Source organism: Tamandua tetradactyla, chromosome 26, assembly GCF_023851605.1.
Source record: "Tamandua tetradactyla isolate mTamTet1 chromosome 26, mTamTet1.pri, whole genome shotgun sequence".
In the NCBI taxonomy this organism is placed as follows: Eukaryota; Metazoa; Chordata; class Mammalia; order Pilosa; family Myrmecophagidae; genus Tamandua; species Tamandua tetradactyla.
In genome coordinates this window covers 25,933,424-25,949,443 of record NC_135352.1, presented here as the reverse complement: position 1 = coordinate 25,949,443, position 16,020 = coordinate 25,933,424, and the positions used below count along the sequence as shown (strand labels likewise).

General features: G+C 36.5%; 1 protein-coding gene across 6 annotated transcripts in view; it reads right to left on the bottom strand.

Annotated features, from left to right (window-relative positions):
• The window catches only part of FAT1 (FAT atypical cadherin 1), a 137,894-nt gene that overhangs the window by 43,223 nt on the left and 78,651 nt on the right, over positions 1-16,020 (bottom strand). For all 6 annotated transcript variants that reach the window (XM_077144554.1, XM_077144560.1, XM_077144559.1 and 3 more), the window contains exons 4-7: positions 8,591-8,652; positions 6,299-6,628; positions 5,686-5,896; positions 3,339-3,478 (exon numbers count right to left, since the gene is read on the bottom strand). In XM_077144554.1, the coding sequence (XP_077000669.1) occupies positions 3,339-3,478; positions 5,686-5,896; positions 6,299-6,628; positions 8,591-8,652 (743 nt within the window). The remainder of the gene's footprint in view (positions 1-3,338; positions 3,479-5,685; positions 5,897-6,298; positions 6,629-8,590; positions 8,653-16,020) is intronic.

Below are 16,020 nucleotides of genomic sequence, written 5' to 3'. Positions count from 1 at the left end.
GTATTCCACAAGACTCTCCCAAACCTTCTCAAACCTGGTACTTGCTGTTCCTGATCTCGATGAGGCAAAACCTGCTCTTTTGGTTCTGAGTTGTGTCTACAAACCCAAATCAGCCTGCAAACCTAAGCCTAATTACTTATTACTTACTTTGTTTCATATCATACCTTCAACCTGGGGGTCTATAACCAGTCTCTGAGATGTTGACCACTTGCCCTACCAGCAGGTCATTAAGATATTGCCAAGACTCTTTGAGAAATGACTCAAAATAAGTTAAATAGATACAAATGAAGCAATGAACTTTTAAGATGATTATGTGTACCTGGGAAAGAGGACTAGAATACATTTCCAGGATTTTATTGGAATTTTGGTCAATCTGCATCAGATTTCACACTAAGCTTTTAGCTCTACTTAGTCAAAGAACAGTTACAGGTGAAGGGGTGCATTCCTAATTATTTGCTTACAGCATAAATTGCTAAATGCTGCAAGGAGATGTACCATCTTTATCAAAGAGTATGCTTGGCACAGAGCACAGTTTCTATTGATTATCAAGTTCCTTCTGCTAGATTTTTAAACAGGTCCACACGCAGTTACACCCTTCAAGACGTTTAAATCCTCTTCTCAGAATTATCCTTTTACATTTATTACAGTGTCAATGCTTTTATTCTCATTTTCATGCTCTAAAATCTAACTTCGAGGACTCATTTTTAAAGAAAGAGAAATTGAGTCTGTTTGTGTCTCTAGAATGAGAGGAATTACAACAAAATTGGAATTTTAATACTGTACTAGAACTTTTATATGATAATATCAAAATGAGGCCTAAAAAATCATTCAGAGAAATGGGTGAAATTTTGTTACAAATGGTTATAACTTATCTATTCATTTATTAATTGAAGAGACATAATAAATAGACCATTCCTGAATGAATAGTTATGGGGTTTTAAAAGGAACCCATAAGTCATTCATACATTCAATAAATACTGTTGAGCACTTGCTATGTACCATATATTGTTTAGAAAACTGAATAGGAGGAAAGAAAACAGCATAATATAAAGCTGAGGATTTGGAATTTAGAAGGATTTTATTCTCCAATAAACAATTTCTTCATATCCTCCAATCATAATTCAATACTGTCAAATGTCAGTATAAAATGCTACATGATTTCTGTGCGCCTCAATCATTTGCAATTTCATTATACATAGAGTATGAGAATTTTCCAAAATACTAGCTGGTTACTTCTCAGAGAGCAATTTAAATAGAGTTGTGGCTATGAAAGTTTTCAGGTGGTCATGGCACATTCAAGGCCTCTAATGGCAAAGTAATAGGGAATAAATGTATCTACATGCCTCCGTATAATTTTTTTTTTAAATTTAGTACATTTCTATATGGATTCAAAGTAATACCATTTGTGGTTCCTAAATAATCCTGCTTTTAGCTGCCCAGTTCCGAGGCAGCCATGCAGATCCCCACTCTGGGATGGACCCCTCATTATGGGGCACGCACCATGCCGCCATGCAGTGGAGCACATCTCAGGACCAGCAGCTCATGCACTAGATACATTGTGCACCCAGAGTTACGTAGTTTTGCTGGCCCTCCTAAGTCACTAATGTGAAGGGACTAAGGAAGGTAAACTGAGTCTCCCCAAGCCCTCTATAAACTTAATCTGGGCTTCCAGAGAAGCAGTCTTCCCAGCTCTTTTACTTCAACATGGTCCAGGCAAATGTGTTGATCTCTGCTTCATTGGCATCTCCTGGTTTTCCCTCTTGCCATTTCCCGCAACTTGGCACTCTCCTCTCTTCCAATTCAAGTAACAGCAGGTTCTGTTGTTCTCTAAGAAAGGCCTGCGGAAACCTCCCAACTCATCCTCCCTGAAAGTCTCTTCTGAAAAAGCAGTTTGATTCTGAGCTCTACCTACATGCTGATGGACTTCAGTTCACCAGAAGCAAATCAAGTATGTAAGTGTATGATCTGGTTTCAGAATATTTCATATTTTAAATTGTCCTCAGGTATAGCATTACTTTATTAGCAAGACCCTCTGTGAAAGTGAGTATTTTTATAACTGAAATCCTTGAGATAGAAACAAATAGTTCAGAATTCCACTTTTTAAATATAATAGCACGGTATTCATAATATTAACTGCTGGGGCAGAGGGCGGGGGGAAGTTGGAGGATGGCCCAAAAGCCTTTTCTTAAAGGGGAAAGAAAGAATTTCTGAAAGCCAACACATTAGTCCACTGCAATGTCCACATTATTTTACACTAGGATCATTTTTACTTAAAGTATTTTCAAGATTAGTAAAACACTGAAGTGTAAATTTTAAGAATATGCAGGTCTTTTTGTTGCTGTTTTTTAAATGTACAATTACTGCAAAAAAAAATCACAGAAAGATGAAAGACAAAAAGCAATAAAATGCAAACATGCTATCATAATTACAGACAAAAATAAATGGAGGAAATTTTAAACAGATTATACACAAGCATTTATCATCTACCACTTTAATGTAAGCTTGAAGAGGGCAGAATTTTTGTCCATTTTGTTTCTTGCTATTCTAGTTTCCAGAACAATACTTGGCACAGAACAAGTGTTCAACTAATATTTGCTAAATAAATGAATGAATGCCTGCCTCTTTTGCAACTCCACAGCGATTATTTATCCAGGAAAGTTCCTTTGGCACAGCTCAAACAGCCCACACTGAGAATCAAAGGCAATTACTAACAAGGAAGATAAATGAAATTAAATGCATAGGGTTCTAAAGTTTTAAATTTGAAATCCCAGTATCCTGGCCATCTTTTAATCATCAGACAGGAACAAATAATGGTGTTAATGGGATCACAGGGACAACTTTATCAGCCAATTTACACAACCCTAGTTAAGAGAGACAAGGGGGAGGTGGGGGACCAAAAAAGTAATTTAAAAGATTAATTACTTCAACCAGCTTTAATTAAAATGGCTTGGACAACCTATCCTCAACAGTGGTATACTTTACAATTAATACAGTTCAAAAATGAGTATAAAATTAAAAGATGTGGATGGCATGACAACAATGCAGTGTTCTGTTGTTTGCTTTTTTGAAGTCTTCTGTCAAACTTTTCAAAATAGCTTTATTACATGCAAAACCTAATTCAGGGTTTCCAGTCAATTATCTTTCCCTACAATAAAAATCCCTGTTGCATATGTATGTAAGCTATATCAACATACTAACTTGATTCTAGAACCTCAGAAGACAAAATCAACTATCTCTGTTGTCTGTAGACCCCTCTTTAGTACACAGCAATCAGTGTTCTTAAATCAGAATGCTACCTCATTTCTCCTCTGCAAACACATCCTCAGCCACCCACCTACCTGAGTGAGTATAGTCGTCGTTCCGTCTGTAGCCTCCACTGTGAGGTTATAGTTGGATTTTTGTTCTGCATCCAGAGGTTTGGCAACAATAATGGTTCCGGTGCCTTTGTCCACATCAAAGTGGCTGTCATAGTTTCCACCTAGTTTAAATGAAGTCACAAGTTTAAAAACTGTCTTTTTGTGTGTGTGGCTTTCTAATACTTAATGGCAATGAATAGAAAACTTTTAGTACTCTTATCAAGATGATTCCAAGAAGGAATCATTTTGAAAGACAAGAAAAGAGTGGCCAATTAGAAAGAGTGCTTTTGATAGGGAAGGCAAAGCTGGGCCCTAAACGTCAAGGAAGCTACTAATTGTGCAGAAGAGGATAAAGCAATTCTGAAAACAGAGAAACAGTGCTAATATTTTCAATGAATTGCTTTCAATGTGCTTTTTCAAGGGTTTTGGATATCTTTTTAACTTATATCTCAGTAGCTACATTAAAACATCATTAAGGTTGGCCACTTAAGTGTGTACTCAAAAAAAATTCTGCCACACTTTAAGCATATTGTTCCAGTAAAATAATTACTAAACACAAATGTTAGCTCTGAAAAAAAAACAGTGGCAGTTGGCTTCGATTAGTTCTGATACTTCTTAACAATTTAAAAATAAATTTACTCCCACTGTTGTCAAAAACACAGTGCTTAAAAAGTTTCTATCCTACTAATATGATCCAAATCCCTCCCCAGTTATGTTCTAGACATTTATCATTTCAACATAATTATGTATAACCTAAGGTGACTCACTTTCAAAGCCATTGAAACTTTAGATAATTATAACCATGAAATGAAGTGGAATGAAGATAATGGCTTAATGTCATCATGAGGTTCTACCACTAAATTTAACCAAAAACAAAACAAAATCCACATATACACAAAGCATTAAGTCAAATTTAAACCAAAAGATCTAAGGATGCATTAAAAGCCGACATGTTTGTAAACATGAATGGGAGACCAGGCACATTATGAAAAGAAAAAACAATGAATGATAGTCACTGGAAATTAAAAAATTCTAAAAATCCATGTTTTTATTTTAGATCTCATAATCTGAAGGCAAATTATGTGATCTCAGCAGATACCTTCTGCTGTACAGTTCTGGTCACAAGCCATCTGAAAGATGTAAAAAACTTCTCTAGCAAGTGTGTCTCCTGGCACAGCCAAAAAGAAGCAAGCAAGCATGGAAGGCAAGCACAGAAGAAGGAAGAGCAATCAATCAAATCAGTTCCAAACAGTAAGTGGTAAACATTGAAGTACGATTCTGCACAAACAGCAGCCTGTTAACCTGGAAATGTGATAGCAGTTGAGAGAAAGCAAACAAACTATTCCAATTATTGTTAAGTATGACAATAATCTCATTGTTTTGTAAAACTGAATTGCAATAGTTTCATAGGTGTTGATGATGTCCAATAATTTCGTATAATGACCAAAATAGGGAAAAGAGCCATCTGTCTGGCATGAAAATGCAAGATGTAATGTCTGTACCACAGGTACACAGTGGTCCCATTAGCTTCAATTTGCTCACATAGCAGGTGGGGATAGGGTAGGAAGGCGTGGAAGAGGGAAAAGGATATGAAATTCCAACTAAAGATGAATCCCAACACATACTTTTAATTTTAAATATCCTTGTAATGTGAATATTGCAAAGAAATAGAATGCAAAAAGAAAAAGATCAAAATCTAATGTGAATGTTTTTATAGTATAGTGGAATAGGGCATTCTCTGTTTGACCTAAATTCAGTAACAACAAAGAAAACAGTTGGCTTAGGAATGTAAATCTCATTACAGGGTGATTTAATCTAGTGAACACTGCTTCCTAGTGAAACTGAGAAAAATAAAACTAAAAAGCTATAGCTGGGACTGTAATGTTTAAGATACACAAATCCAAATTTGTAAGCTTATTCCCTATAAATACTGATATGTGACAATCATATACGCATAGCTAGTTTAAGCTTTAAATCACAGTCAAACTAAAAATAATGTGCCGAATGTTATGTATGAAGAAGTAAAAATTAAGAAGCTGTGATTTTGAACCAAAATGTTTAAGGTTTTCTTTAACTGCTTGATGCATTTTCAAAAGAAAAGTTTGTTTCTATGTTAATGATTTGGTAGACAGAGACACCTATTTTAAACAAGTTTAATGTATGTTTTATATTGTGAAAACTTTTGTGATCAAAATGTTGCAATTTAAAGCAAATTCTGGACTAAACTACTCCCAATTTTAAAACCCAAGATGTGCACATGAATCAGAAAAACAGACAGATTCTCCTGAGTTTAACCAATACAAGGGCAATTAAAGTGAGGAGTGCTTACCAATGATGTCAAACCAAAGAGGTATGCCAAGAGGCTCAACAGATATTACTCCAATCATATGAGCAACTGGATCACTTTCCATTACAGTAAAGGTAAAAAATGACTCTTCAAATGAAATTGGCTCCAGCGATGGTTTAGGTTTGGCGATCCATTCAATATGGAGCCGAACAGTTGATGACTTTTGAGGCCGACCATTATCAACTGCCTTAATCTAAAAATATGTGCAGAAGGGACAGAAACAGTATTTAAAAATTACAACCATTAGCAAACCATTGGTTATGGTGCATCACTGAAGTATAGGTTTATCTGGCCTTAAAATGAGCCAGTTACAAACATTTCATATCTGTATCTGTATATACCATGTGTTGAATGCTTGATGAGCAATCTCTTCTCATGACCGCACACAACATAAATAATTAGTAACTGGAGTTGACAGTTGAAAAGAGAAAAGCAAACTCATACTTCTCAAACACTGTCAAGCACTGCCTAAAGCTTAGATCACAAACACTGAACTCATTTACGGAGCAGAGATAAAGTTAGAAGAGAAAGATCCGAGACTAGGTTCAAAGAATCAAAGCATACAAGGAATTCAAAGGCTAAGATCTTAGCTTACTGAAAGAATATCATATTCTCCAGCTCCAGAAAACTTCTTGGATGAAACCACTCCAGTTTTCGGTTCAATAAAAAATTTGCCGTGCTCATTTCCTTCTTCAATGCTGTAGGAGATTTCTGCATTGGTACCTTCATCTTTGTCTGTAGCTATAACACGATATAGGGGCTCGCGCTTGGCATTTCTTTCTCGTTCCGGTTTTTCCCGCTCTGGGAGCCTGACTTTGTAGAACTTTTGTAGGAACTGAGGTTTGTTGTCGTTTTCATCAAGAATTTTCACGATTACTCTTGCAACTGTTGATTTGGGTGGGCTACCGTTATCTGTGATAGTAACCTGTTTTATTAAAGGTGAAAGAGATCAATTGTTTTTTTAATATTCATATAAAAAGTGCATACCTCCTTCCTAAAGAAACTGGCATTTGCCTAAACTCATACAGTTTTCACAGCACTGTGGCACCTACTGTCTCCTCTCATTCTGACAACAGTGCTGTCAGGAGTTAAGGCAACCTCTCCTGTTTTTATAGAGAGGGGACTTAAGGAACTGGGCAAGAGTTAAGAAAGAAAGCGCTGTTAGCCCGTTCTTTCCTCACCGTGTGGCCTCTTTCCTTTGCACTAGTGTACCTGTAAAGCAAATTTTATCCAAATATTAGGCTGCCAAATATTTTTAACATTTTTAAACCATAGAAGAGATAATGAAGGTTTTGTTTTAAATAAGAATCCTCTTAAAAATAATATATACTTGATGATAAAAGAAAACTGACATTCAAAAACAGTCATTTTTAAAATAAAAGAGGCTAAATGATAATTTTTACTGTATGTTATGTGGTACACCTTTTAATACTACTGATCATCCTTTTATTTTGTTTGGCTTATTCAGAAGTTTTCAACGCTTTTTAGTAGCGTGGACATAAACACTGAAATTTCAGATGAACGTAAGATTTTCAGTAAAAACAATATAAAATAAATTCCATTTTAAGTAAATTATCCCTGTATTCACTTTAGGTAAAAAGATCTGAGACCCTTAAAGGACAGCACTGGTGATTGTGGCTGTAAGCACAGAGACAATTTCATCCTTAAATCAATTGTTCATGTCTAGTTCAGTCAGTATATTAGACTGAAGTCTTTCATGAAATTATTTCCTTTTTAAAAGTTGGTAGGTTATTTTGTGTGTGTGTGTATGCTGTGGGGTGGGAGTCACATTTCATTATTTTTCCATGTGAATATCCTGTTAACACAGCACCATTTGTTGAATGTAAACTGTCTACCGAAAAACACAGGAGATACATAAAAGTATTACAAAGCCTTACTTGATTCAATGTCTTACTATTAGCTTCATGTCCTGAGATTCTTACACCTGCTCTTACCCAGCCTTTGACATTTCTCAAGAAAAGAGGGTCCTGGCATGAGATACACAATACGAAACTTGCAATTATAGCCAGGAAAAGGGGATTGGCACAGGAAGCCAACCTCTGTAACCTGCTGCTCTGGATATTTTGCCTCTAGTTTATTTTGTTCAGGAACTATATTCTCCTGGCTCTGTCAGGATGAGCATGCGAAGAAATTAACTGGGGAGAGCTCTGGGGCTATAAAAACACCTTTTCTAGATAGGATTCACAGCCACATTCACACATGCATATACACACACTACCATAGGTATAAAAAAAACCAAATGTGTTACTAGCAAAGCTATCCTTGACCTACGAACTATAACATATAAAGAGAGGTTTAGAATTTCCCTCACTATCCATAATGGTAGAATGGAAGAGGAGTGCAGGTAACTCACAATTAAACAAAAACACACAGCCTTTTCCAGGTCAGGCTCTAATAATCAACACTAGTCTTTAACACGGGATAAGGAAATGTCAACAGAGGTAATGACTTTGTTCTGGTCTATTTTTCATCTCCAAGGGCTGTCTTTTCTCTTGGTTTCTTCCTAGTCTGTCATCTCACCAGGCCTGACAGTCATCCACACCACCTTCCACCTTCCACCTTCCAATTACTCCTATCCGTCTTCCTTCCAGATATTTGCTGTCAGCCAAAACAAGGCAACCAGCAAACGATAAGAATGACCCGTCACAAATACAACAAAATATTTACTGCCATGAATACCGGTTAACGTGAACAGGATTGTTATTTCACATAATATTTTATCATTTTGAAATTTTAAAAAATTAAAAAGCAGGGCAGGCAATGGTGGGTCAATGGCAGAATTTTCGCCTACCACACTGGAGACCCAGGTTCGATTCCCAGAGCCTGTCCATGCCAAAAAAAAAAAAATTTAAAAATCCATGCTTACCTCTAAAATGTGTTCATCTTGTTGTTCTCGGTCTAGTTTCCTTGATGTAGTTGTGATAAGACCTGTAAAATTAAAACAGCTTATTAATCCTCATGAAATAAGGTCCATTATAAAATATTGTAATCGAAACCACGCTCTTGGAAAAGTCTGAGCAAATCTCTAATTTCTTCTCAAGAAAGAAAATGATTAATAAAGGAATGAGGTTTTAGATACAATTAAATATTTATTTACAAATAACATACTTTACATTGCTTCATTCTAATGATTCATAAACACATTGGATAAATGAGAGGATATTAAGGAGGGAAAACCTCGAATGAGTTACATTTTTCTATGTGCTAATTTGATTTGCTAACGTTTTGTCAGGAAATACTTTAAAAACCTGAGATGAGGTTATCCAGAATTTCAACTTCATCCAATATTTCTTTTAATTGCTCCAGGGATGTTAAGAATTGACAAAAATACTCCTATAACTATATGAAACAGGACTACTGGAAAACAGAATGCTGACTATGACCTATTATCTTCAGGTTGTCTACTCTCAAAACTGAAGAAATCTTATAAAAAGCAATGCAATTTTGCAATGTGAATTTGCTCAAACAACAGCCTCTTAATTTGTAATAAAAGAAAAAAAAATTCTTAGAGAAATCGCATATTCTCTATTTCTTGGCTTTCTGTGGCACTAGAAATGTATAGTTTTACTCTCTCCAGAATATTAATTTTATTAACTATATGCTAAATTGTCAACATATGTTGGAATCTAGAAGCCTACTAAAGTCTATTCAGTTTGTTCTTAGACCTCACCAAATATAAAACAAACAAAATTTTCCTAACTACTACAATATTTTCTGTAGCCTTTGTTGACAACAGACATGTAGAAGTCCAATGGACCTGCAAAGTAGACTTCAAAATCAGGTAGAACGTATTCCTATTCACTCTTTCACATTTCAGCTTACACATCAGTCCCTGAGCCCTTCCCTATGGGGCCTCACCTGGGGTCTAGTTAGTGGGTTCTCCAGGCCCTTTATTTCCTAACATCATCCCACAATATTACTGTCACTCATGTAAGTTTCCCTTTCCATACTGCAAATTCATGTGGTCAAAGACTTGGCCTCGCTTGTATAGCTTGGTTATAACACTATATCTCTAGTACCCTTACAGAGTACCAAATTTGCGAATTTTGCAAAACTATAGAAGAACAGTAATAAAAATATGTATTAGGGCTACAGAGAAACAGAAAACACTCTAAAGTTGGGGGAAACTATTCAAAAGTATATAGCTTATATATCAGTTAACAAAATCATTTAACAAGCATTTACCTGTAGGATGCACTAGACACAGTGACAGGTTCAGGGGCTGGTGGTGCCCAGACACATTTAGAAGCAAGCACAGACCTGAAGTGCAGCAAAGAACCAGAGGGAGAACACAGATCTGGGATACACTACAAGCATGGAAGACAGTATGAAGAATAAAGAGAATGGCAGGTCTGAAAAACAAATAGAACGGTGAACCCATCTTACTAAACTAGAGGATAGCAATGTTTAGAAACCCTATGGAGCAATCAGCCAGAAGAGAACTACCAGTGTCCCAAAAGCCAAGGACAGAGCAATTTAAGGAGAAAGAACATCTTCCACCTTCTCCAGAGAAGCTCGAAAGTGAAGGGAAGCAGGAGGGGTCTAGGAAAGGATATTTCTTTCATGGAAAGATGGCTCAGCAGATTTATATACAGTCGATGCAAGGAGTGTCTAAAAGCAAGAGGAGATGAAAATCCAGACCTACAGTAGCCAATACAGTAGCCAACAGCCTCATGTGACTATTGAAATTCAAATTAATTCAAATTAAATGAAATTTAAAATTAGGTCCCTCAATCACACAAGCCACATCTCAAGTCCTCGATAATCACATGTGGCTAGTGGCTACGTGACCGAACAAGGCAGAGAGAGGACACTGCTACCAACACAGGCAGATCTACTGAATGGCACTGATCTTGATATGAAATCAGGTTCCTAAGTGAAGGACCCGGAAGAAACTTTGCAAATTTGGATAACTTTTATGTGACAACTGTGTAAGATACTACAGACTGAACAGAACAGAAAAGACCCTGCTTTCCTAGATTTACAGCCCGACCAAAATGCATCCCATATCAAAGGGGCCACAATGCTTTTCCCTAGCACAGCTACTAGGCAGAGGTTGGCTGTGGAGGTAACATTAGAGAAAAAGGGTAAAATTAGTGTTTCTCGTGGAATTTTCATACAAAATGAACTGCAAAGAGGACACAAAAAAACTCCAAATGAAGCATAAAAATACTAGGAAAAGTATGGATGTTCTGTGGAGATATGCCCTGCTCTACCTTACGGCAGTCAACCACACTGGCAGCTTAATGCTCTGCAATGCTGTACAAACATCCAGCACTCCAACCATGCCAAGCTAGCCACAGAGTTATTCTGCACATCATATTCATGCTCACCTCTGTGCTTTTGCACATCTTGTTCCCAGAAATCCTTCCCCCTTGCCCATTTGGCAAATAGTCATTTCAAGAATAAATGCAAAGTATACTTTCTCCATAGGCCTGGCACATGTTTTTGATCTTGTAGGTATTAAGTATTCTAAGAAGTGCATCTATTTCTTTCATTTTAAGCATTTTTACTCATCTGCAATGTTTCTGCTGAATCCCAGAAGGATATAAACTTACCAGAAACAGTACAGTATTTCCAAAACAAGAGAAATCTTTAAGATTATAAAGCTAAGTTGTCTGAGCCAAAGAGAAGTTAAATTTACCCAAGGTCATCAGTAAATCATTACAAAGCCAGGATAAGAACTTAGCTCTCCTGAAGCCCAAAGGAACAGGTTTTTTTCCCCAATCACACCAAACTACATGATGGTATTTAACTCTCCATAAACTATGAACTGCAACTTCAGTGAAGTTTAAGAAAAAATAACAATGGTTAATCATTATTCACCTAAGAGGATCCAAAAATGCAAGTTAGAAAATAAGAGAGTGGGCAAAAGCAAAAATACACACACACACACATATATATGTGTGCTTGCTTTGTAACCTTCTGTTTTATCTTTCTTTTCTAATGAGCACTGTTAAATTAAAAATAGTAATGACAAGCAAATAATTCAAAAATTTTCCTTCCTAGGTCTATCATGTACACCAACACTAGTATAAAAGTGGTTGGGCTGATAGTGTAGGTACAATATTGCCTAATCAATAAGCAAATAACAAATTTACCCCATAAATATATACAAAACTAAGGAAATTAACAATGCTTGATGAACATCATTAAAAAAACAATTCACAATCATTCAATGTCAGGTTAGATGTTTAGAAAAGAATTCATTTAAGATAAAAGGGAATGTAAAATTAGCTAAAATGTTTCAAAATAAAATTTCACTCTGACTTTTTTATAAACCGAAACCACAACCTGTCTCCAAAAGCTTCTCAAAATCCAAGACAGCAAACAGACTTCATGAAGTAGGCAGTATATCAAGGTAAACATTAAATGGCTGGTAGGAAAAGATAACAACGTGAGATAGTCCATGTGGGTGAAGTTACATTTACATATTAATTCAACTACTTTGTCTACTCAGAATGTGAAGGTTAAACATAGTCTTGCTTTGAATAAGGCTGTAGACAGGAAGGCAAAGACTACATTTGAGAAGCACAATGGGTTAGAATGTAGGGTACATAAAAAATGGGGGAGCTAGAGCTTTTGCTGATAGTTTTGTATTCCAAGAAATTTTGAACTTAGATTAATAATTCAATAATAATGGACTACGGCTCTAAGCAGGGGAGAAACAAGGTCAGAAGTGAGTGTAGCAAGAGCCGTCTGGCAATAGAATATGTACAGCAAGTGAAAACATTAGTCTATTGCTATATATTCAACGAAACTGATAATAAAATCCTAATAAACAATGCAGAAAAAGAGAAATCGGAGGAAGAAATGGAAGCAAGACTAGGCAATGGCAGATGGTAAATGAATTAAGCCAAAGAAAGAAGAAAAGCCATCCAAGGAGTCAGGGAAAGGATGGGGAAGTTGGGGCAGGGTAAGCCATAAGGAACCTTTACCAGTGCTTGGGAGCCTATGGCCTTCATGGACGGAAGGTGACTGACCATCAAATGGTACAAAAAGTCAAGAGGACAAAGACCTAAGAAAAGATCACTGGATTTCTGATTAGGAGATGACTGAAGCCTCCAAAGAGCAGTTTCAATACAGGTATAAAGTTTAATGTTAGATGATATACTCATAGAATTGAAGAAGAGAATGGACTCCACTAATTCACCTCCTCTTGAATCGGGCTGGCCTTATGCCTTTGTTCGATGAACAGAATGCATTTGAAAATAACATTGTACCAGATCTGAACCTAGACCTGAAGAAACCTTAAAGCTTTTGACCAACCATTATTAGAACCTTGTCCCTCTGGGAACAAGCCCTAGCCTTGGCTAGGTTATTGAATGCTAAGACATCCCTGGTGTAGCCTAGTCACTCCTACTGCTCTAGCAGACAGACAACCACTCAGAATGTGAGTGAGGCTATCCCAGATCAGCCAGCCCCAAGCCAACCAGCCAACTGACCACAATATTATGAGTGGGTCCAAATAAGATCAGTCAAATCTGGATCAAATCAGAAGAACTGCCCATTAGAATCTTGAACTAAGAATGGTTGTTGTTTTAAGTCATTACGTTTTGGGATGGTTTGTTAGGAAAAGTTAATTGATACATCAAATGACCTCATTTCTAATGGTAACTGGGCTTTCTACATGCCAAAGTAACGTGCCATGAGTTTTAAATACATTATCTTATCTAATACACAAACACACACATGTATACACATATAGTAATACCTCCATTTCTACAGGCTCAAAGGGATTAAGCAGCTTGTTCAAGGCACAAAAAGCAAGGTGGTAAGCTGGGCATTCGATAAACTCAGACCATCAGAGTCTAAAGCCCATACTGAGAGTGAGTGAAGACACTGAGGGACAGAGGGCTTTGGTTCTGTTTCGTAAAAATGGTTTGGAATAGCAGCACTGGGGATACAACTGGATGGAACCCAGAGAAGAATGAAAGGATTTTATTGAACAAATTTCTCTCCAATAAGAGCAATGAGAGAGAAAGGATTTGTGAAATATATTAAAAATGACATAAGAACCAAAACCGTAAAAGAAAAGGTCTGGTGAGCTCTACAGAAAAAAAAGAAAACAAAACAGAAAACTTGGAAGTCCATCCATCTTGCTTAGCAGGAAATATACTTTGAACCATTTTTCAATTATTCTACTTGATGAATAAGCAGAACAACAAAGATCAAGGACAAAAGGAAACCATCTACTCAATTCATTTACACTTCCTACTACTCTGATTATTTCCCCTTATCCCACCAATACATTAGCTTTTCTATCCTTTTACTTATTTTATAATGTATGACACACAGTAGCATATTTTCTAAAAAAGCACTGTTAGAGTTTTCTGCAATGACAGAAAAACCAACACAGTACAGGAGGCCTAAGGACTTGAAAGATTGCTAGTGGGACAGAGGAACTGATTTTTCACAATTCAAGTTAAGTTCAACTCATTTTAAGTAGCCACAAATCATTTCTGTTCCTTTAGTTTGTCTATATAAATATTTTTCTGCAGTTAAAATTTGAAGTAATTCAATATTTTTAATCTTTTTTTTCAAAATCCAAATTCTGTTTCAGTTGGGCAGGCATGGTGGCTCAGTAGACAGAATTCTCACCTGTCATGCCAGAGACCCGGGTTTGATTCCCAGTGCCTGCCCATGCAAAAAAAAAAACAATCAAATTCTGTTAACCACTGCCTTAACCCAAAAGAGCATAAAAAAAAGATTTTGATTGTGCTGATAATGCTTTTCTTTCTACCTTCCTCTCTATTTCTAGTCTTCATCCACTGAGTTCAGGTACAATGAAAAACTTGGTTCACTGTTTTTTAGTTTACAACTTCATCTGAACACCTGAAAAATCAAAGTCTCTGGATTTAACAATGACTTAAAAAGTCATTATTATACAAATTAGTTATGTAACTTTTGGTTCTGATGCTCTCTGGCTAAGTACTAAAAGTTAATAAATGAATTGTATGTCCATAAGCAACTCTGACGCAGTCCCAATGGTTATTAGATCAAAGCCACCCACCCCTTGTTCAGTCTGCATTAAGTTATTTAATTTTTCAGAATATCTTCCTCAAGTATATCACTCTGAGAGAGACACATAAATGCAACTGACAAGGGTACTGTCCTCAAAGAGCCTATAACTTATTTAAGGAAACAAACATATACCTAAAAAGGCATTAATGAGGATTTAACTAACTCTCACTGTTCACTTTTAGAAAACACAGGCCTTGTGCTTTCCAGGACACCAGCCCTGAACTAAGCATTTAATATATATCATTCTTACTGCAAAATCCCAGCCACCCTGTAAGGTAAGTATTAATGTACAATCTTCATTTTAAAGGTATCTGAGGCTCAGAAAATAAAGTTACAAGGCTAGTAAATGGCAAAGCTGAGATTGGCCCCAAATCTGTGATTTCAGAGCTCAAGCTAAGCTCCCAATCACAATATTATACCAATTCCCATAAATGACTATAAATGCATAATCATAATTAACTCATCTACTAGCATAATGATTATACATCAAGATTATTCAGGGAATACATGTGCCTTTCTCACGTTACGATTAGAACATTTTCTCTGATAAACCCAGCTCCTATTGCAGGTATGTTCAGGGTTTTATAACTTACTCATAATCTTTATTGATCACAGCACCATTTTTATGAACTCATGACTTTTTTTTTTTTCATGGGCAGGCACCGGGAATCAAACCCAGGTCTCCAGGATGGCAGGTAAGAACTCTGCCTGCTGAGTCACCACAGCCTGCCCAACCCCTGACTTTGTAAGGTGTGCATTTTAGCTGTAATATTTTCAACAGTTTTCCCCATTCATGTCTCTGAAACACCTGAATATATTCTATTTCACAAGAAGTTTAAGACCTTTAACCCTGGCATTTAAAAGAAAAAAAAAAAAACAGCATGCAATGGATCCACCACCAGGCACCACCCTTGGAGAGGGGAGGGTAAAAGAAAGAGTCCTGAACAAGGAAAGGGGAAGGTGAATAAGCAAAGTTCATCTATAAAAGCAGATGGCCCCAACGTTAGGGGCCTCTCGCCCATACTCTTCCTCTCCTGTGAGAGTGCTCCTTTTCTCTCATGTGTACTTAATAAATTTCTTACCTCCTTGCTCTGAAAAGCAAAAACAAAACAAAACAAAACAAAACAAAAAAACAGTATGTGAAAGAAAGCATTTAGTTTAAATCTTAGGTACCTTCAGTGTAGACAGGGTAATTTCTTCAGTACTTATTACTGCCATGATCAGGAAATTAGGTTTCTATCTTTCACGTGCGTTTACCTTGGCAGGGAATGC